The following is a 22368-nucleotide window of genomic DNA, read 5'->3' on the forward strand; positions in this document are numbered from 1 at the left end:
CGTTGGGCTGGGGGCATTGGACGTGGTACTGGTGGATGAAGGTGTCACGCACCGGGGTCATGAAGAGATGAGAGAGAGACCCCACCCGCCGGACCGACTGGCTGTTAACCATGGTCCAAGTCATCGAATCGACGGGACCCGCCGCGGGAGCTGGAGCTGGAGCTACGGCTGTTCTAAACTTGTATCATGGCGGCGTCCCGTCGAATATCACATCCGGCTCAGCCTCCCCCTTGATAATCCCGAGCGTCTAGTGCCAAAGTCATCGCCCGTGCCCACATCTGGTTTGTTTACTTCCAGAAATGTTTCTCCAAATCCCCGAGTGAGAGTGCTTTCCCTCCCTTGCAACCAGATATCCGGCTTGCAAACTGACAGTGCGGCCCATGCGAGTCAAACATTTGGACGGAGATTATCTGCCCAACCTTACGTACCTAGGTAATAGGCAGTAGGTCATTGGCATTGCATTGTGATGACTTCCTTCCTATGCATGCAGTTTAGTAGTACATATGTTCTGATTCTATGCAACTCTACCTACTAAGGTAGGTACCATTGGCGAGCATCTCCGAATTACTTGCCTCGGGAAAGGACCCGGTGAGAAAGGCATGTATGCCATTCTGCCGCCTGAGGCCTTCCATACCTACGTCACTGGACAAAATAGTATGCCGGCCAATGCCCCAATATACTGAGGTAGGCACATTCCGTCGCCTCCCGCCCCATCGCTGCTATCTTTCATACTGTGCTTGTCTTTTCTATCATCTCTTCTTAGAATTTTTTCACTTGTACCATCATAGAATAGATAGAGGGCAAAGAGAAAAGAAATAGTAATCATAGTAGCAGGGATCAAGATAAGTCAAATGGAAGATCATTCTGTCACCCACTTGACAGTCTCTCATTCCTTCCATCTGTGGCTTGCGCGGGCGCTGAGTTTGTCTTCCTTCTTACCTTAAGCTTTGCCTTCATACATCTTGGCATTTCCTTTGTAAAATATTCCCCTTGCCCCCAAGCTTGTCAGAGACCTGACGCTCGTTGTCCACTGGCATCTTACAACACAGAAAGACGTCTGCCACGGCCGTTTCCGTCCGTCATGCATCCACAAGTCTAAGTTGCGAGACATCTCGGGCCAGAAAAGCAACAAACATAGCGATTATCGTTTGCCAAACAAACCACCAGTCTTCCGTTTCAACTCTACTTTATGTATAACACTTGGATTTCCACATGTTGCAGCCTCTGTGACGCTGAGCCGGCAGGCTTGAACGAGACCGACGGCGGACAGCGATGACCCCTTCTAGACGGACGATTTCCCAAACACCCAGCTTGTGCCTCCTCTCCAACAGCGCAACGGAAGCAATCCCATCCATGCCGCCCTCCCTCGGCATCTTCCTTCCTCGTCTCCGCCTACAAGCTGGTTTCTAAGTGTCACTCCTCAACCATAACAACATGATCATCAGGGTCCGACCCCGAATAGGCCCCTGAGTAACGCCATGTCAGACGGTCTACCGGGTGGCCACACAAGTCAAGGCGCTCGCCAATACCGCCATTCACCGCATTCATCTGAAGCCGCTCGTGCTCGACACAACCTACTTTATCACTAGTTATCGTGTGTACGTGTCGTGTGTTTCTTGTACCGGAACTTTATCAGTGCTGCTGAAGACGACGGCGAGTCGTACGCAGACCAGACGCTCCATGTTTCCGCGTCCAGGGACAGTCAACATATATACGTCGGAAATCCTCAAGCATCCAATTATTCGTAGGCGCTGCTCCATGCCAGTAGAACATGAGACAGTGACACTTGAGTCCTGCACTTGCCTTGTTCGATGAGGGACGCTCTCGGTCCATGGTCGCTTTCAGACACCACCCGCCCATACCCCAACCCTCGAAAACTTCTCCGTCTCACTACGGTACTCAACAGATGCCACGATTAGCCTCTACTCAAAAGCTTCCCCGCGTAGCACGGCCATTTGAGGGGAAACGCCAACGCCTCGAAGATCAGCTCAAGAGTCATGCAAACCAGCTCGATGCAAGACATTTTTGCCCTCTTTTTTACTCTCTGCCAGGCTTCGCATCCGGCCCGAACATTTGACGATTTGTTTGCAAGATCGCATCCGCGAGGCAACAAACCCAGTGATTCTGACCAAGACATGTTCATCTAGCGTCGATCACATCGTGGTATCGACAGAAATGTGGCTCTGACACCACTGCGGCCACAGTTAGGTGCCGACATCAACCCAGCCAACTGCGACCGTTGAGAATCCGAGCATCATACTCTCACAAAACGACTTGAATCGAGACCAGCACTTTCAAGGGCAGCATCCAACCATAAGCATAGTGATATTTCTCAACTTACATCAAAGGCCAACTTCATCGGACCGGGCTATGGGGCTGCTAAGATGGGCTAACCGACCCCGTTCCTTCGACCGGCTCGATGCCTATTCGTTCCCTCGTCCAGAGCTTTGCCCAGCTCTTAGTTGCCAACCAGAGGCTGACGGCGGCTTTTAATCACACCCACCAATGCGCTCTAGGTTCTGACGACCGAGACTTGAAGCGGTCAAGGCGAAGATTTGGCACGGGCACTCAGTGGAAAGATATCACCCGAAAGTCGAAAACCGTCTGACCAGTAAAATAATGGGGTACCCTCGTTGCATTTGAAAATTCTCCAGTCGATCTTTGAGGCAATTCCGGCACATACCGTTCAATCTCTCTCTCTCTGCTGGAAATGTGGACGAAACGGGACCTCACGTCACAACAGGATCGAAATGTTCAACAAGAAAGTGACAGTGGGGAGACGCAAGCTGCGGAACGAACGGCAAAAGACTTCGACCGCAGCAAAAGTATGCCAACTACGTCAGTCATGTGTCTGTCTGCCTGTCAGTCAGCCTGCATCCAGGGAAGCCGTACAGTATGTAAGTGTATGAAGAGTGCGTCAGGATCATGTCGTGCAGCACATCCTCCTTGGTATTACTAGGCACTCTGCTGGATAAGTAATCAGTTGAGTCCATCGACTACAAACACGCTCGCAGCCGTCGGCCAGGACCGAAGGATCTACATCTGAGTACGGATTCCCCTCCTATCCAACAGATGCTATGGCCGCCGCTCTCAGTCGACGAGGAGGGGGGAAGGAGGGGCAATCGGGGAAAAGTGGCCCAGTTACATCAAGTCAAGTACTTTGTATGATCCAATTGGCGGTGCCCCCCATCCATACCGACGTCTCTCCCCCCGCTGGCTGGCTGACCTTTGCGCTTTCCAGCGTCCAATGAGAAAAGCCCTTCAGCCAAGTCTCTGAATAGGTACAAGCCACGCAATTCTGCTTTTCCCTTCAGACGAAGGTCTTTTTTTCCAAGCCCATGTCCCTCCTGGTCAATCCCCCAACTTTTCGGGGGGTGGGTACGCATCACATGACTGCCCCGCGACGTCCCCCCATCAGGCACACTCACTTCTTCGCAGTGGTGGGTTGGTCGTGGTGGTCGTCATCCTCTCACCGATTCAATGCCCCTCCACCACAGACTGAGCGACGTGGCAGCGCATCCCTAGTGCCCACCCTCCCTTCTGCCCTCGAGGACGTGTGCCTAGGCAGACAGACATGTGGAGTTTGACTTCCGCGCAGCCTTGCCATGACTCTGAAGTTGCGGTTGAATCTCTATCGTCTCAGCTGATGGTTTGAGGCTCTGAACTTTTGTTTGGCATTAAGTTTTGAGGTCCCCTAAGCGTGATAGCCGCTGGTGAGGCTCCATTTAGTCTCGGTGGTAAGCTCGCCTTTAGACAGTATTGTAACTGACCATTATTCACGGCTTATTCTCTGAATTGCTGGGAGGCGTCAGTACATCCGTCTCCAGTCTTTCTCCATCTTATACTTTATTTCAAAACTATTCATTAGCAGATGTAAGGGAAATACTTCCGGATAGATATAATTCGTTTTTACCTCTCAGGAAAGTACGTACAGATGTATTGACACCATCTCACAGTTGATAGGATACCGGATGCTTGTCTGTGTGCGGAACTCCGCTGTCTCATAAATGATGTCCAGAGTTCTCTGCAACTCACATGATGGTAGCAGAGCCCATAAGTGTAATATATGTGAATAAATGACCTTGCGCCGCTTCCTACATCTCTCCTTAGAGACAGAATACCCAGTAATACTAATCTTTTTACATCACGCTTACAGCCATCTCGGAGTTCCTGGTGTACATTCTGATAAGGGCGCGAAATCCTCCGGTGGTCACGTTTCAATCTTCATGTACGTAGATATGTAACACCGAGTATTCCTGACACTTGAAAGGAGTCTTGAACACAAGGCGTAGTAGACAACTCACATTTCATCAACTCCAGTCAAGAGACAATATTATAAATGGATACAACACAGATGATGAAACATCCCAGAACTAGGAACACGTAGTATATTTCCAAAAACACGCTCGCGCGCACTTTCATGTTGCACACTCAGAAACTCTCATTCGACCATCATCACATTCCACTCACACTACATACAAAGGTCTCGGATACGTCCCAACCTCAAAACACCCTTCGTCCGTCACTCTATCCTAGAAGAAAGATGGCAGGGAACACCAATAGGCAGGAAAACTTAAGAAACAACGACAACACCTCTTCTTTCTTCCTCACTCTCAAAACATTTCATACTCATGACTTTAACAGGGAGAAGAAAATAAAAAGTCTCTCTCAATACTAGCTAAGCTAAGAAGAAAAGCCTCTCCCATCTCGCGTGGGCGGTATAACAGGGTTGTTGTGTGTGCGTGAAGCCTCCCCCTTGCTAACCTGATAAAAACTCTTCCTTGATCCGAAAACGCCCTTGAAGCCAAAGCCATGTTTGGTGAAAGTTTGCGGGACGCATTTCCCCCAACTTCTTAAACGCCTAATGATTAAACCCACTGAATAAAATTCAAGCAAGAAACAGGAAGAAAAAGTATTGATGGTAGTAATAGGCACGCGGCCTCGCTATAGTAGACGCGGCGCACGGGGTGTAGTTAAAGGATACGGTGTAAAAGTTGGGGGAATCGTGACGCGAGGTGTAGTTGCCGGGAAAATGAAAAGCAAGCAAGGGGGAGAAACAATCGGGACATGTCGTCGGGGTCTTCTCTTGTACAAATACAATTTCGTTAAAAACACAAAATTCATAACAAACGGGCGTTGCGACTCTCCGTAAGAGGGAGGGTTGTCGTTGAGAGAGCCAGAGGGCGAAAAGCACAGCTATCTCCTCCTAGCAGATGCTCGGGCACTCGTGCGCTTGCGGACTTTGTTATTGTTGGACTTGGCCTTGCTGACAATGGTGTCTGCCACTTCGTCATTGACGGTTGGCGATGCAGTGATAGTACTGTCCTCTACATCAAAGGCCAAGCCTTCGAGCTCCTGCTCATCCATGTCGGTGAGGTCCTCGCTAAGACTGCGGAGCGCCGCGCGGCCGGTCCACGTCTCCTCGACAATGGTCGTTCCCTTGGGTTTGAAGTCGGAAAAGTACCAGGGTATGCCGCCCTCAGACAATGGATCTGTGGACTCGTTGCCCAGGCTGCCGTTGGACTGCGGAGGCGTTGGAGGGGCCGGTTGCGTTGGTCTACTGGCAGGCACATAGCCCGCCTCAGGCGGCGTATCTGTGGGCTGAACGGTCGGAGCCACTGACCCTTCAATCTTGACAGCAGCCTTACCGTTGCCCTCATGCCCCGCCACCGATGAGTTCGATGAGTGGACGTCGCTTGGCTTGTCCAAAGTCGAAGTGTTGACTTCAATATTGCCTTCATCTTCTTCTCCTTCGGCATCGACGTCCATCTCGTCTGCTGCAGCGTCGGCTGTGGCGTCTGCGCCCTTGTTGGTCTCGTCGTTTGCGACAGTGATCTGCTCAGTAGCAGCATCCACCATGATAGTATCCTGGCTGGGTTCGGTGCTCTCTTCTGTGCGGGAGACGGTGATGGATGGCTGACGGAATTCGATGCTGGCTTCTAGCATACCCTCGAACTCCTTTGCCAGAGTCTCGTACGGCTTGTGCGTGATTTCGGCCTCTGTTTTGAGGGCCGTCTCAAGTTGTGGTTGGACAGCCTTGAGTATTCGTTTGCCGAGCGTTTTCCTCTGCCTCGGGTCGTGGAAGTTCTGCTTTACAGGCGAGAGAGTGCCGCCTTGGGACGGATTTTCAAGGTGCGTAGGCTCTGTGTTGATGCCGACATGAATTACTTCACACAAGTCATGGGTGAAGACGAGGGTGTTGGTATAGAATCGGCACTCCAGTTTCTCCTGGAGCTCCAAGAGGCCTTCCTTAAAAATATTTTTGTCGAGGCTTCAAGTCCAGTTAGCAGGTTAGTTCGACAAGGTGGATGATATCACTTACAATATCGCCTTCTCGACGACTGGTCCCAGCAGCTTCGCAATTGGGAAATAGCAGGTGTCCACGAACTCTTGCTCAAGCTCTGCAGCGTCGAGCTTTTCTTGCTCTCTCTGAACGACGCTTTCCGAGAGAAGCTTCAGTTCCCAGAGGTCCTTGAGCAACGCCTCGGCGAATTCGACACGCCGTGAAAGACGGGCTTTCCCAGATGGACCCATTTGCGCAAAGTTCCGCCTTGTAAGCTCCATCGATGAGAAGGTCTCCATCTGCAACTGCAGTCGCTTGAGAAGCGCCGCACCACGGCGGGCCTCGCGCTTGAGCGTCCAGTAACGACATGCTTCGCTGACGAAATCCTTGCGCTTGCGGAATGGGAACCGAGAAAGCGCCTGTTCCACAATCTCAAAGACAGCTTGGGGAATGATGGGCGCGCCTGAAGGCAGCTTCCAAATCTGCTTTCCAGGTTGCCCCTTCTTTTTGTCCCCACCAACATAGGACGCAAATTTGGCCCCCGTCATTTGACTTTCGTCGGGTGGGTGCTCTGTTAAAGCATTACGGTGATTTGCAGCCAGCGCATGAGCTGTTGCTTGGCTGTCTGCCCAGATCCGTCCCTTCATTGCCCGCTTGTAGAACTTCTTAGCTTCCCGCGCTGCTTGAGCGACGCCATTGTCTTTAGAGTAGTCGGGAGGACAGTGTTTGTCGCAGAAGGCCTTCAGTATCATGCTGTTATCAAGAACTGCAAGCGCCCCGTGACTGTTCTTCATTTTGAGGAAGAGGCGCGACCGTCGTGCGCACGTTACGTGGAACGCTTGGTAGCAAGATTTGTTACTGCACTGTATGCAGGCACCCATCTTCTGATTGCAGATATAGCAATTCAACTTCCAGCGCGTCTTGGGCACTTTCTCCACATCCATGACAGGCTCCATGAAAGTGGCATTCCCGAGGGACACCTCGGGAATCCACATTGCGCATAGAAGGTGCGCCCACTTGGATGAATTGGTCTGCTTGAAAGCGCCGTCTGTGTTGGGGCAGAAGATGCAAGTCTGTGGAGCAGTTTAGTAACGCTGTCAGGAAAGTGAAAGGGCGCGGGATGAAATCTTACCGGTACGCCTCGGCCGATGAGCTGACACTTCCTGCAAAGCCACTGGCCTTCTGGAATGAAGGGCACACCGTAACACTCCTGATGGACTGCGAGGTCGCATCCGTCACAGAAGACAATGGCATTGGTGTTTTCGCAGTCGCCGTCATCGCAAATCGCGCATTTGCTGTCTTGCTCCTCCCCAACTTGTGGTTCGCCATTGACGGCTGCGGCCGAACTAGACCGCGGCCGATGGGTCTGAGGCGGTTTAGGATTGGGCTTTGGTATCCGCTTCTCCAACGCATGCCACTCTTTTTCGATTTTCGTAATGGCAATTTCAAATACTTCGCGGGTTATTGGTTCCAGTTCGTTGCCCTTCCTTTGTTCCCTGTTGTAAACCTCTAACCACTTATCATCCTGCTCGTCCATGTCGTACTCCACACGTCCAACATTTGTGCCAGAGATTGGTTGCGCTTCGCCATCTACTTTGGCCGCTGTTTGTTCGAGGTCGTCCTCCAGATTTGGCTCCGCCGCTTTGATAAGCCTGCCCTCGGAGCGCATGTAACGATCAGTCTCCTGATATCCTACATTCATCATCGACTTGTCTACGTATCGCGCTTGACCAAAGCTCTTGCTCTCGAATTGCTCAACCTGGTCAGATCTGCGATAAGAAGGTGCCTTGAGATCCAGACGCTCCTTGGGGGTTTGATTCCGGATAGGTAGGACTTGAGGCAGTCTTGGTGTCGCTGCTGGAGCCAGGTCTCGACCCAGGAAGGAAACAGATTCACGGGGTGGCCTTGTGCGACGCTTCTGCGGCGTTTCACTTCCAGCAACGGGAAGGCTGAAGTAGGAATTTGTGGTGGGCGCTGGTGTATTGCCCGTCGAAGCCGGGTTCATTTCTCTTAAGGGCGTGTTGGATCCATTCATCGGGGTGGATGGCCGTATTCCTGCTGGTGTCCTTGGAGGCGATTTGGCGACAGGGAGAGGAATTCCATCGACTTCTTCAGAGCGGAACATCATGAATGTTGCATCGATATCGAGCTTAGGGTGGAATTCCTCCCAGCCCCGTTCCTCTCTGGGCTTGTATCCTTCGTTTTCTGCAACGGCCGCTGCGACAGCCGCGGCCGAACTGAATTCCATGTCTTCTCGATCCGCAGCGGTTCGCAATCTTGCGCTTCGTTCTCGTCTTGGGACTATCGCCGACACGCTGCGCGGCTCCCTTGGTGGTCTACGCACTGCTGCGATGGGGGTCTCAGTTCCATCATCATCGATGAAACGGCCTCCACCACCTGCACCTCCCGGAATGTATCTTCTTCTCTTAGGCGCCGGCTCGGTGTGTGGAACTGCAGAAGGGGTGGCGTGGTCGCGCGTAGATCGGCCGGAGGGAGGTGGTGCGGGGGAATCTTCGAGGTCGCGCGCACTGCGTGTGGCATTGGTTGTACCTGGAGGACGTCCACGTTTTCGGCCGGTAAAGGATCGCCTCGGTGTTGAAGGCTTTGAAGGCATGTTTCGCGATTATTAGCCCAGTATTGGGACTTCTTTCGATGGGGATTAAGAGAGGTGGTCGGAAATCACCGCGTCAGGAGGAGGTGGCGCGCGGAGTGGTGGTACGGCTGGAGGAAGGGGCGGGGCATTGGCGAAACGGTACCGCGCACGTATCTCCGGCACGCAACAAGGTTACAGTGCAGTTGCGAAGGTGATGCTGAAATGGAAAAGAGTTGAAGAGATCATCAGGAGACGAGGTGACGTCGAATTTGCGGCTCAGAGTTACGGGTGCGAAAAACAGACAACGCGTGAAGTTGAAACGCACGGACCCGGATACCATTGCTAGCCGCAGGGGGAACGCGCCATTAGTCATCCGTGGACATCTAGCAGGGCAGTCGCAGGGGTGGATTTGAATGGGGCGCGCACCGCATTGGGGCATTGGGGCCTTGGGGTTCGCTTCAGGTTTCGGGGAAGGAACAAGGGGCCTTGAGGGGCAGCCGCACCCGCATCCACCTTTTCACCTTTGCACCTGCCACTAGCATCGTTGCATCTTACTCCGTACCCGTCACCGTTGATTGGGCCGATTGCTCCTCTTCTTTATTCTCGGTATCAGATCAAAATGGAAATTCCTCGACAGGGCCAAAATCCCTTGCCAAATTAAGCGTAGCCGCTCTCTATACCAATCTCGTCTTCACTTTCAGCGAAGCATCAAGGACTGATTTCATCGCTTCCCCCCCACGGCTGACATACATGCATTTTTCCAGTTCATGACAATCTTGTTCGTCTTCCCATATTCATTTAGTACGGCAACTACGTGATGTCTGCGCAACATGTCTAAGACGAATTGAATACCTACACCCAAACACACGTTATGTCTCTCCACAAGTTCGGATGCAGCGAGTCAGTATTTCCATGTTTAAAGACAGAATCCAAAGTCAATTTGAAGACCACTACAAACCACCAGATGAGCCAGTCGACTCGACCGAAAAGCCCGTTGGCGCAACCAACTCAACTACGCCATAGCTTAGACTGCGTAGTTCGCCCAGCTTGAGATGTAATCTGTGCACAATCCTTCTTTCTCTCTGGCCCCGGTGGCGCATGTCAGCGCATCGTTCGCGAATCTCTGAGCCGCCAGACTTGCGACCGGCATTGATGTCACCGCTCCTCTACCCCGGATGCCTCTCCACATTTTCGGGCCCCTTCCCGAGGCGGCCAAGCGGCCAATGTGCTTTGCCGCCCCTCCTCGATCGGCCACCGCTGGTCCACCGCCACATGGCCTCCCTGCTTGTTTACCGTTTAGACTTGGTTGGCTTTCAGGGTCCAATCTCAGCTAGACATCTTGCGGTCAAAGATCTAGCCAGGCACGCTTTGGGAGACCCGGCTTGTGAAGTCCAGGGTTCGGCCTGCTCCAATCTGACTTACACTTGCTTCGTCCTCTTATGTTTTCTCTTCCTGTGCTCTTCGTCACTTGGAACTTTCCCATGACCTCGGCATGTTGCTTCCCCCTTCTTTCAGAAGTTTTATCACGATTTGAATCTTCGCCTGGTCCTCGGCTGGGTCATGGGATATGTGTGTCGGCCTTCCTGGTTGTCCACCTTTCCCCGTCCCCGACCGTGAGGTTCGACCTCGTTGAGAATGTGCTACCCAGCTTCGGCCTCAATGAGGTTGTGTGATTCAGCTGGCCTTCACGCATGCCATGGTGTTTTGGCTTCCATATGGGCGGTGATCAACTATGCAGTTACCATGCTTCATGCACTCATGAAATCCAGCTCTTGAATGGCTTACGGTGAGCCTGGCTTTACCACAAGATAGTTTTTTTCGAGGTGGCGCGACGTCACGATTTTACGGTAGGTGAGCGGCGCCCTCATAACCTGCTTAGCCACCACCTGCGAGTTCGCGAAAGAAACAAATGCGAGCGAAACCACATCGTCGCAAAGCTCTCAAACTACACATTGCATTATTCGCAACACCAGCCCGTCGGCTTACCCTAACACACGCACAATGTCGCTGACGTGCTACTTAGGTCCCCGGTTTCCATCTTACTCACATAATCTGTTGCTCCCAAACGCAAGATTCATTAGACGTGCATATGCGCGATCATTCGCTTCGTCAAGCTCGCGGTCGGTAAGACGGTGGGAACAATCTCCATCGGTGCGCACCTGTGGAACCCCACTAACGAGATCTTTGCCCCCTTCGCCATTTGGTTTTCGCTTTTGTGTCGCTGGCCTCGCTTACCTACTTTCTGAGCGGATAAGCTATGGCACTTTACCTTACTTCACCTTACCTTATGCAATCATGAGTCCCCTGCTACCGCTTCGCTGGTTCCTGTTACTGTCGCAACTCAGTTTGGTCCCCGGGGCATATTCTGGTTGACTCGCACTTGAAGAAATTCCGCACATCTTGCTCAGAAAGCTAGAACGGGTGCTTCTCTGCACTTTGACAGCGACAACCTAGATGAGAAAATGAAAATAGCAGAGGAGCCTCATGAACATGAACCTTGGAACTCTCATAGGCGCGACAATTCCTCTCAATGCAGAGAACGGACGCTTCGGGAAACGAGCATGAGTTGGCCCTTCCCAACCGCTATCTCTCACAATTACTCGCAGCATGAAGCATCGGCGACTGTCTGGTTCTCGACAGCCCATGCGAAACACATTCATTGGCAGCACAATTTACACTCAATAGCTCATTGCTCCATAACCATGTTCAAGTAAGTTGTTACTCTTCGGGTTAACAACCCTACACTCCTTCCGCAATAGCACTCCTGAATGGGCGGTGTGATGGGGCAACCTCATGACCAAGCAGGAACCACTCTATATGGTAGAACGACAGCTTGATGGCAAGCTTATCAGCTGCTCCCCTCATAATAGTCCGCGCAGTCACCAGGATCGCGCTTTAGGTCCGTTTCGTCGACGTCAAAGCATCTGCTTAACATTTACTTCTCGCCATGCGTAAGGCACGCAGTGACACAGTTGTAGAGAGCAAGTGTAGCCAAATTGAGACAGGGAAATCCCCTCAATGGTGGCGACGACCATTTGGGCTTATGGTGCTATTGGCAGCTTCCCACACGAGTCAACTGGCATGTCCGGGGTTCTCACTGACTGCCGACCCCGGCAAGCTTGTCGACCCGCTTTGCAACTTTGGCGGAACCCGTCTATGTCTTTCGCCTGTGACGAGATTCGCAAGTTTCCCGTTCCTTACGTTATGGCGCCTCACGATGTAATGCGTTCCTACCATTCATTCGGTGGCCAGTGTCCAAGGCTGCATCCTCGATGGACGAGCAACTCTCATACTTCGACCCCTTGATCTCAACGACATCTCTCTATTGAAATATACTCACTCATTCGGTTGAAATCGAGTCTTCAGTATCGCGAGATGAACGATATTACCCTTTTAACGGGTTGTGTTGGTAGCGATCATACTCTAACAATCTCTATTGTAGAAGTGAGCCACGCGATCAGCTCTTTCCGGCCCAAACTCAGCCTCCGCCGTCGCCATTGAAGTGTCCTGACTTTAGTGAGGTGGCACTCGGTGAGGAAAGACGCGAGGTAAGCGAAACGCCTTTGCTGATGGACATTTGGCTTAGGAAAAGCCTGTGGCTGGCGATCTTGTACTGGACTAATCATGCAAACCCCGCAGAATGCTGCCTACGAGTGTGAATTTCGCTGGCTTCATTGATGACGAAGTTCCTTGTCTCTAAAGAGGGGTCTTGTGAAAGAGACTGCGGCCATCATTCGACATAATACTAAAGTGATTGAGCCTAGCTCCACCGTTGAACAGGATCGCAAAGTCAACTTAGATCCGGCACTTGTCGTCAAGGGCCTTTTCCATGGACGATACTCTCGAGAAAACAAGGTTGCTGGGTGTTTCGTGGAGTCTAGACCTCAGCGCCGAGGGTAACAGAAGGAGATGGGACTTCTTGCCAGCTGTGGTGGATGTCCGCAGGCAGAGAGTCACTGAGTAAGAGCAGTAGCCTGACCTAGAAAGGCCAGAAAAATAAGGCGAGTGATTCAAAAGGTAAATGGGGACAATGGTAATACAAGACATCATTCTTACCAGTGCACCGCAGAGTGATGAGCTAGGTCATAGCCGCGACTCGCCAGTGGGATGTCACGAGTCTTCCTCAAGTATCTTACCACCATCTTGTGCCGACACTGGAACCGATGTGGTGGGAGTGAGAACAAGGAGATGGCTGCTCTCATATCAGTTAGCTCCTGGTTAATCTGGTGAAGTAAGCAACTTAGCTTCGGCGGCACGTTATGCTGGGATGGTTGAAGAGGGGGGCTGTATGTAACAATGGGCGTTGAAATTGGGAACAGGGTTGATGTATGGCGCCTACCCTCAGACAGATTCATTACACTTGATTGAGCGTTGCTCGCGAGTAATCGTAAGTTAAGCGATTGCAGAGATCTAGGCATGAAGCATGCTTCTCTGGCCGGGTCCAAGAAGGCAACACAAGCCCGGTGAGTCTCTACCTAAAGTCGGCTCTTAGTCAGGGTATATCTTCTAACAAGGCGTGTAATGTGATTGGAAGCCTGGGTACCGCGGGACGTTTGCCCTTGCTTCGCCGACCAGTCCTGGTTCTCGAGGCTTGAACGCCCCCCACCCCCCCTCGGGCAAGCACAAGAAAAGCTGGGGTCGTGACCTGCAGAAATGAGTGACTGAGTTACGGCGAAGATCTATGGAAGCTAGGCTTTCTCGTAAAGTGTATGCTGTGTAACAAAAGCGCTGGATAACCTAGATTGCAGTTGGAGATCCTTTGCTCGCTCTAGTTGACACTCATCGCTGTTGCATACAGGAAGGAAGCTGCAGGTTATCCGATAATAATCATCAAGGCACTTAATTATGGGATTTAAGGAAAATGGCTTTCTCTGATTCATGCAATAAAAGCTATGAGAGCAAGCCAAATGGGGTTGTGATCTTGCTAGCCCTGCCTGTAGAGTCGGTCATCCTTTCGGTGCCTTGTTTTATGTTCCAGGTCGCTGATTGGGGCAGATAGTCAGCGTTAAGATTCTGTGTATAATTGATGAGTGGGCCAGGTAAGTAGTCACCATGTCACTTACCAGGGTTTGCAGGGAGTTTGTTGTCTATACCAACTGCACTTTATGCCGTCATGTACATTCTGAGGAAGAACATTGATAATACATTGTGAGTGATAGTCAGCCTCGCTAAAGATTATGGAGCTGCTTATAGGAAGAGCTGCGTCTCTGTGTAGCCCCCTCATACTCAAGCCGCGGTCGCAAATTACATAACATTCAAGCAATCTTGTAGCTCGTTCCAAGAGACGCCTTGGAGTAGAACCTGCTAACAGAAGTATTTGTGGAATACAGTTCAGAACTATGACACCTCACTTCAGATACTTTATCCATCTTAGGGGTAGATTTGACGCCTTCTTACACAATGTGATTGCTAGGGTTCCCTTCATGACAGAAAAAGGGGTCGAGATCATGAGCATCCTCCATGGGCTCGGAGAGTACCAATAACCTTAAGTTCCTGGAAGCCATACATGACTTCCAGAAGTGACTAGTGGTAACGGCGGAGAACGCGAGCCTTAGTATTCTGACATTCTTGAAGAGACCCGAAGCATCGGCGGGGACGGTAACGTCGAAGCAGGTGATGCAAAACTATAGCACAGCCCATACAACGGCACTTGAATTCTCTAACATTGTCCGTCATCTCGCCACAGGACTAGACTTGACATAGGTGATGTTCTCTGGAAAGCTGAGAGAGATTCGTGTCACCCGGCAGTTGAACCTTCAGCCAAGAAGGCGGGACTATATATACCTCCGCAGCGCGACACGTAGTTGGTTTTCTGACAGCTCAATCCGAAATTCTGCCTCTTCGGAGAGGTTGAAGGGGGAGAAAATTTGCGAGTAAAATCCGGGCACGACCTTCCATGTCCCGGCCGCCGAGATCCCAAATGGGAACCTGAGGCTGTGGGGGCGGTGTTGTTGCCAAAAGCCGAGCACACAACCCCATAAATCGCCAGGGACTCGACGCGATGTTCGCAACATAATCGCCCATGGTCTGTTGGTCAGTCTCCTTTAACTCTCGCGTCATCAATAGTGGAGGTGATATGTAGATGAAGTAGAAGTCTCGTGAACTCGCAGATATTGGTGGCCCAACAGAATCGCCCATGGTCTGTTGGTCAGTCTCCTCTAACTCTCGCGTCATCAGTAGGGGAGGTGATATGTAATTGGTGGCCGCCGGTTTGGCCTTCAACTCCTGTATCCGTATTCATGTTGTAATACTACACAGATAGACAGCTACAGAGGCCATGAGCGGAACGAGGTAAGAATTTAATAAAGTTGTATCATGGACAGCTCCGAACTGTCAGTACACAACAGGCCAATTCTCTCACCCACAGAGTCGTCCCTCAAAATTATCATAAGGACCACTCTGAAGACTGCCCCAAGGCTACAGAAGGAGCATATCTAGTTTGGCGGAGAGAGATCACGTCCGGCTATAGCCATGGCTACTTATACCTACCTTGGCCACCGAATTGAACTGTGCCAAACATATAAGACATGGTCGCCGTATATTTCAAGGGTGCAGTTGGAGGGCGACTATGGGACAAACTGCAATCTAGTCTGGTCCACACAAATCAAGTCTAAATCAGCGTAGCTCCTAACACGATTTTCGATGCTCTGTTACGTAGAGTAATCTAGGACCGCGAATGTTGGACCGACGTCTTTCCTCATACGTTGTCTAGTCATTGTCAAGGCTCCAGGACGAGGCAGCTGGTCAACATGATACGGACATTGCTCTTGGCGACCAGCAAGGTTAGAAAGATCATTTGAAAAGCTGAATTTGGGACGGTGTATAGATGTATATGACGTTTTCAACTGTATCCCACTCCCACAACACGCTACAAGTACATTCTCTTCCCACCGCGTCGGGTGTAAGAAAAAGATCTCTATCAGTCTCCTACGTTTTGGTGATGATGAATTATTTCGTTCCCACCTCCTCCACCAACCACTCACCCCCGCGTACTTTTGGGGGCTCACCGTCTATTTCTCTCTCTCTCACGCATACATGCAACTCACAGAACAAGTCTGCCAGGCTCCTCCTCCAAAATCACCTTAACCCTCTCCAAAAACACCTTGGCGCGCTTCTCATCGCCCTGCGGCACCGTCACGGTGAACAGGTTGCTTCCGGACGACATGCCAGGGGTGTGGTGAGCAGCGACCGACTTCTTAGCGGGAACGGTCTTCTTGGCGGGCGCGGCGAGGAAGTCGATGATATCAGCCGAGGACGATCTCTTGGACGCGCGGGGCGCCAGGAGCGAAGACTCGGGCAGGGCGGAGATCTGGGGAAGGTAGTATCCGCGCGAGCCGCGGGGCGCCAGCTTGTCGAGGCCGAGGACCTGGTTGAAGAGCTCGTCGGCGGTGGCCTTGCGGGCCGAGGGGGGTAGGTCGTCGTTGGCGACCTCGGCGGCGCGGGCGACAAAGGTGGAGACGGGCATGAAGACGCCGAGGGTGGACTGGATGCGCTTCTGGGCCTCGAGGACCTTTGCGAGGGAGACGGGGAGGGCGACCTCGGAGTCGACGGGGGCGGCGGGCGCGGCGGCGGCGGCCTCGGCCTTCTTGGGTGCTGGGGCCTCCTTCTTGGGCGCGACCTTGATGTTGCTCAGGTCGAGGTGGGACATCTTGACGGCGCGGTCCATGATCTTGGAGGGGGTTTCGGCGTTGATGGTGCCGAGGTAGGCAAGGACGTCGCCCTTGAGGAGGCGGCCGTTGGGGCCTGTAGGCTCGATCTGGTTGACGGCGTCCTTGTCGAGGCCGTGGCCGTTGACGAGGGCCTGGACGGAGGGGAGGAGGGGGTATCGCTGCTCGCGGGCCTTGGAGCCGGAGGTCTTGGCCGCGCCACCCTTTTGCTGCGCGGGAGCTGACGCCGCCGCGGGGCCGTCGCTCTTGGGCGCCGACTTCTCGGCGGCGGGGGCGGGCTTCGAGGAGGAGGTGTTGTCTTCGGCGGGAACCTCGAGAGAGGAAAGGTCGTCACCGGGCTCGGCGATGACGGCGATACGGGTGCCCACCTGGACGGCCTTGGCGCCGTCGCCGGTGGTGATCTTGAACATGACGCCGTCGTCCTGGGCCTCGACGTCCATGGTGGCCTTGTCCGTCTCGATCTCCAGGAGCACGTCGCCGGCGGAGAAGGATTCACCCTCCTTGACCTTCCAGCTGGCGATGCTGCCCTCCGTCATGGTCGGGGAGAGGGCGGGCATGGAGAAGTTCTGGGCCGCGAGGCATCGTGCTGAAGTCCGGAAGCCTGTTTATGGGGAGGTCGAAGAGTGGTCAGCTCCGGTTTTGTCTCGCGGTTTCACGTCGTTGCAGAGGGACAGCAAAAGGGTACATCTGCTGACAGCTACAGCATCTCGGAGAGGGGACGGAGTGATCTACGGACCTCGAGCTGTGGACTCTGCGGGTATTCTCCGGCCAGCAACCCTCGCAGAAAGACGAGCCGCCGTCGCAAGGGAAGCCATCTTTACAATTCACGGGAACCGTTCGTCGGAGCCGGAGGTTTATTCGGGGATGCGTAGGAGCGGAGCGGGTTCGGATTGATTCAATTGAGGGATAACTTTCAAGAAAAAAACTTCCCCAAATGATTTTCCGTTGTCGGACCACACAATACGAGGGGACGCAGGCGTTTTGGTCGTTGGAGTCGGAGGACGGTGGACAAGGGGAAAAAAAGAAGAGGAAATCGCCAAAGTGGGTTGAACGAAGGCTTGTCCGTTCGGGCGTGGTCGGTGTCGGTGGTCGAAAAAGCGAACCCGGGGCGGCGCCTTGTGCTCTCTCTGCGTCTCTCTCGCGCAAGGATAAAATTGTCGAGCTCCGTTGGGTGAGCTTCCTTCTAGCGCCAGCAATCATGGACCTGTTGGGGTGGGACCGGGCTGGGCCTGGTGTGGCTTATCGCCGAATTTTGGCGGCGGACGGGGATCGCTGTCTAAGCACGGACCAAGGAAATACCGCCAATTTGTTGGTCTCATTGGCCCCTTCCTCGCCCGTTAGATCGGATGACAACCAAAAAGTACGTACTCGCTTTTTGAGCGGTTTTAAGCATCTCTGGCGCCTTATCGTTGCGCCGCTCTCCGACCGTACCTCACCTCACCTACCTTGCAGCACGGGCAGGCATGGACCACCAAAAAAAAAAAAAAAAAAAGTCCCCTGCTGCAGATTGGACGTCGCATTTCGATAGTGGAGACACCTTCCACCCCTGTCATCAAGATGTCTGATGCTCCATAGAAACTTTTCTGGATAGCTTCAATTTCCACCACGTACGATAACCCGCGACAGCTTGACGCATTCCTGCCGTGATCAATTGAGCCACGGCCACTGCGGCGCAGACCCCCAAAACTTCACCGTTCTTTTTTCCTGTATAATTGGCTTCATTTCATAGGTCTTCTGTCACTACTACCACCACCAGTCATCCGCAACCATGGCAGCCTCCTCGAGAGGCATGAGCCTCTGCCTCCTCCTCGCCTCCCGACCCGGGCCCCTCTGCGCGACGACAACGGCAACGACACAGCCCCTCCTCTCCCGCCGACTCTTCAGCTCCCTGACCGCCCTCCGATACGCCGCAAAACCCTCGCGCACGACAACGATCCCAAACAACCTCACCCGCAGCGCAGTCTCCAAACCTCCTCCGAAATCCCCCCTCCCATCAACACCCCCAAAGACGACAACAACACCAGCACCAGGCACCGGCGCCGGCGCCACCGCAGGCTCAGCCTACGCCCTCGCAACAACCCTCGCCCAACGTCCCCAACCAACAGTCCTCTACGAAGCCGCCTCCCACCTCTGGATGAAGGTCTCAGCCTGGTCCGCCGCCACAATGTTCTACTCCTACGCCGGCATAAACTACTACTTCACCCTCCTCGACCCCCCGCCCGACCTCGCCGCCTGGGTCCCGCACGCCTTCGCCCTCATCTGCGTCGCCACCGCCGGCTTCGGCTCCTACTTCCTCTTCAACGCCCGCAACATCGTCAAGATCATCCGCGCCGTGCCGACGGCTTCCCTTCTCAAGTCCTCCGCGGGCGAAAAGTCCGCCGCCAGTGTGCTGCCCCTAGGCGTGACCAGCGCGAAAACAACGCCCGTCGTGCTCGAAATCACATGCGAGCGCATCCTCCCCGGAACCCCCAAAAAGTTCCTCCTCGCGCCGGACCAGGTCGCCATCCCGACCCGGATCTACTCGCCCCTCGTAACGCCCACGCCCGCCATGGAGAGGGCCGCCGCGCGGCAGAGGCAGGTGCAGGCGAGAGCCGACTGGGAGTACGACAAGGGACACCTCATGACGACGCCGTTCCGGCACGCGAGTAAAGGCTTCAAGGCGGCGTGGTACGGCGTCCGGAGGGCCATCACCAAAGAAGGGTTCCTGAGGATGGAGGCGGGCGGGGAGAAGCTCAAGCTGGACGTCTCTACGGGCTGGGCGCTGGATGATGGACGGGCTATTGATCGTCTTGTCAAGATTGGAGCGTGAGATGTAGGCATGTGTATGTGATTGATGGGTTTGTGGATGATGTGAGAATTGGCACTTGCCCTGAGAGGGAGGTTAGCTGTTCTACTATCCTTGAACAAGGTTGTACAATACTGTATCATGATTGAATCCCAGTGTAGACGAGTTTACAGCAGGGGATGATGTTCAAAATATCGGAAAGAGACGTCTCCATGAACAAGATAGCTGAGAGAAAACTAGAGAGAACTGATATCTCAAACATTCACAGTAGACACTGGGCCAGTGTCGCGCGGTCACTTACCTTTGACATCCAGAGTCCCTTTCATCCACGACTCCCTTTCACCCACGACTCCAGAGCCAGACGATCTACATACAACACAAACCTCACTGTGCCATGCTCTGAGCGCAGACGCGATGTATCACTCACCAAGACCTAGCCAGAACCGAAGAGGAGAACCAGCCTGCCCCGAGACGGTAGACGTCAAGGCTGCCGAGTGCCAGTATTCCCCTCCAAAGCCACTTCGCAACGTGAATGTCACCAACCTCAAGTCTGGAAATCTCTTCAAATCACACGGAAAGCAGAGACGCGCTGTTGCCGCATATTGCTGGCGAACTCCGCCAAACGTACCCATCCACAGCATCCTCTTCGTGGTGCAGGCGTAAGAAATCGTCGATAACATCGTCGATCCTCCATAGCTACGCTGCCCGTCTCAGTCGGACCCAGACCGACAGAACTTAAGCAGCCCTACCGAGCTCCCCTCTCGGAACCCGCAAAACGCATCTTGATCCAACAAAAGTCGTGGGCCTGACATGGCAAGAAACACAACTGCCTTGGTTCCAGCAAGGCGTACGTGCATCCCGAGGGAGCCAAGTCAACATCTTCACCAGACCGCCCCTTACAGCCTTACCGTTACCCCTCCATGTGCCTCAGAGCGCCGCTTCACTTGGAGAAAGAACAAGTGCTTTCTGATATTCACCGCGTACAGAACGGGAGGGGCAGGAGGGCCATGGGCACAGATCGGCCTAGTGCCCCTGATCGGCCCTCTCTGGTGTCCCTGATGATCGGACATACTAGGACGACCTAATTCTATGTTTGGCAACCGAGTGTGTCTCGCCTTGTCCTTGTCCTGTATGGCGTGCATCGGAAGATGAGAAAGTAGTGTGTACACACGGTCTCTCGACACCCCCAACCTCGCGGAGTCGACTCCGACCCAACCGCCGCGGCGGGCATTTTCCCTGATGCCCATCGTTCCGGGTCCAGAAGGTGAATGGTATTTGTGGGAATTCGGAAGCTGGAAGCAGTCGAGAGATTCTTGGGGCGAGATACGTGGACTGTGGACTGTGCCAGCGGCTAGCGCATGTCGAAAAGCAGGATGCCACGGTAGGTGCAGATCGAGGAAACGCCTAGGGAATCGCATCACGAATCACCGACAGCGTGGTTGTTTGGCGGTGGTGGCTGGGGTGAAGCCTGTGTAAGTGCTGTCCGTGTAAGTGGCCGGCCGTTGCATAGAAGTCCGACGAAGGAAAAACAAAACTTCCAGAAAAAAAGTTGGCTGGCAAGGCTGGTGCTGGCTTAGCTGGCGGCTACAAAGTCCCACTTGGCAAGGTGGAATAGTGTATTAATCGGCGGCGGGCGATCTATGGCGGTCAGTCAGCCTCAGAGTTTACGGGGGCGAAACGAGGCTATCCCTGCCTGCCAGAAGCCACGTCGAACCTTCAACGGCTGATCAACAGACATTTTCCAAATGGCGTAGTGAGGGGCAACTGAAGAATGCAAGATCCTCCCTCTGCCCCTCCGACGAGCTGCTGAGCATTCGTCCTGTCCCAGAGAAGGACCTGTCGATCGCCTCGTCTTTGGAGTGAGGGGGAGTTGCAGCAGGCGGGGTACAGACCTCGGGTGAGGCCATTCCCAGGAACCAGTAGAGAGAGGTAACAAAGTGGTGAGGTAGAGAACACACTGCCGGGCGCTTGCTGAGCGGTGTGATGGTAAGCGGCCTTCTCACCGTGCGGGATTGGTTACAACGAATGGAATTCGACATCTGCCTCCGCTGCCGGACGGAGGATTGGAGAAGCGTAGATGTCGCGGGCTCTGGTGGTTCGGTCTGGCGGCCACCTCACGCTCAGGAATTATCCTTCGTTCCACCCCGCCTTTCAAACGATGCCGTCATCATCCCTCGAGTCGGTCGTCCAACAATGCGTGATGTTGGCTGATGGGGGTCCTAGTCTCCACCGAACTGAGTGGAACGACTCATGCCCCATATCACTCTGATTGCTGGTATCGCTATATCGCATCGCACAGCGTAGCGGGACCTACGCCGGCGGCAGACCGAACTCGGGCAATGGCTGGCCGTTGTAAATAGGGGGAACATGCAGCAGGACTCGATCGCATTCCCCACCGGCTGAGATGGCGGCTCCGGACGCCGGCATGAAGGCCACCGAGTGCCTGATTCCGGGCGCCTGCATGCAGTGAGCGTGTGCTCTCTGCCCGTTCAAAGAACGAGAAGCACGAGGGCAGGTTGTCTGCGACTATTCCATTATTCAAAGAGAATGAGAAAATTTTAGGTGGGTTGCACGACAGTTCGAGGCAACACTGAAGTCGTACAAAAAGTACGGATGGCATTTGCAGTGTGGGAAATTGCAAAGACTCAGTGGAGGAGTCCTCGAGCAGCTGCCCCAAGTCTGAATACCAGGTATGTCCCGAAGTTGACTGGCGCGTGTCTGCGGGTAAGCGTAGGGAACGTGTCAAGCATGAAGCGATGGATGAGGTTTCCCCGCGATCCTCCATCACAGCATGACGCCCGTCATGGCTGGTGGTTGTAGAGGCGTCAGATCATCAGCTCATGATGGTTCGAAGGCAATTCATACGATGCCCGCAAAAAAAGAAATAAAAAGAAAAATGCCCGTGGCTGCAAATTGGGTCTTCGACTACCTGGTTGTTGACGTGCGAGAGCGGAGGCCGTAGCAGAGGATAGCGCGAGAGACAAGGTCCGGGGTTTGACAGGAGCCTACCAGGTATTAGTGTACTCATCGTGTTAGTGTA

General features: G+C 53.4%; 3 protein-coding genes across 3 annotated transcripts; 1 reads left to right on the forward strand and 2 right to left on the reverse strand.

Annotated features, from left to right (window-relative positions):
* Nucleotides 1-4425: 4425 nt before the first annotated feature.
* Nucleotides 4426-9162, reverse strand: HER10_EVM0003197 (PHD-finger domain-containing protein). Its single transcript, XM_035472881.1, has 3 exons — nucleotides 7416-9162; nucleotides 6323-7356; nucleotides 4426-6271 (listed from the first exon to the last, which is right to left on the reverse strand). The coding sequence occupies exons 1-3, from the start codon at nucleotides 8895-8897 to the stop codon at nucleotides 5197-5199; spliced, it is 3591 nt and encodes a 1196-aa protein (XP_035335820.1). The 5' UTR covers nucleotides 8898-9162; the 3' UTR covers nucleotides 4426-5196.
* Nucleotides 9163-15689: 6527 nt separating this feature from the next.
* Nucleotides 15690-17868, reverse strand: HER10_EVM0002383 (biotin-requiring enzyme). Its single transcript, XM_035472098.1, has 2 exons — nucleotides 17280-17868; nucleotides 15690-17144 (listed from the first exon to the last, which is right to left on the reverse strand). Exons 1-2 carry the CDS (start codon nucleotides 17356-17358, stop codon nucleotides 15919-15921), a joined length of 1305 nt encoding a protein of 434 aa, XP_035335738.1. The 5' UTR covers nucleotides 17359-17868; the 3' UTR covers nucleotides 15690-15918.
* Nucleotides 17869-18150: 282 nt separating this feature from the next.
* Nucleotides 18151-21764, forward strand: HER10_EVM0012125 (uncharacterized protein). Its single transcript, XM_035481526.1, has one exon. The coding sequence runs from the start codon at nucleotides 18312-18314 to the stop codon at nucleotides 19350-19352; it is 1041 nt and encodes a 346-aa protein (XP_035336642.1). The 5' UTR covers nucleotides 18151-18311; the 3' UTR covers nucleotides 19353-21764.
* Nucleotides 21765-22368: the final 604 nt, after the last annotated feature.

This window comes from Colletotrichum scovillei, assembly GCF_011075155.1.
Source record: "Colletotrichum scovillei strain TJNH1 chromosome Unknown Contig00003, whole genome shotgun sequence".
Lineage (NCBI taxonomy): Eukaryota > Fungi > Ascomycota > Sordariomycetes > Glomerellales > Glomerellaceae > Colletotrichum > Colletotrichum scovillei.

Excerpts from the sequence above, each read along its gene's own strand:
- HER10_EVM0003197 (XM_035472881.1), bottom strand. The coding sequence starts at position 8,897 with ATGCCTTCAAAGCCTTCAACACCGAGGCGATCCTTTACCGGCCGAAAA. Across the intron at positions 7,357-7,415 it reads TCATCGGCCGAGGCGTACCG|ACTTGCATCTTCTGCCCCAA; the intron begins GTAAGATTTCAT and ends ACTGCTCCACAG. Across the intron at positions 6,272-6,322 it reads GTCGTCGAGAAGGCGATATT|CCTCGACAAAAATATTTTTA; the intron begins GTAAGTGATATC and ends CTGGACTTGAAG.
- HER10_EVM0002383 (XM_035472098.1), bottom strand. The coding sequence starts at position 17,358 with ATGGCTTCCCTTGCGACGGCGGCTCGTCTTTCTGCGAGGGTTGCTGGC. Across the intron at positions 17,145-17,279 it reads CGCAGAGTCCACAGCTCGAG|GCTTCCGGACTTCAGCACGA; the intron begins GTCCGTAGATCA and ends CCCCATAAACAG.
- HER10_EVM0012125 (XM_035481526.1), top strand. The coding sequence starts at position 18,312 with ATGGCAGCCTCCTCGAGAGGCATGAGCCTCTGCCTCCTCCTCGCCTCC.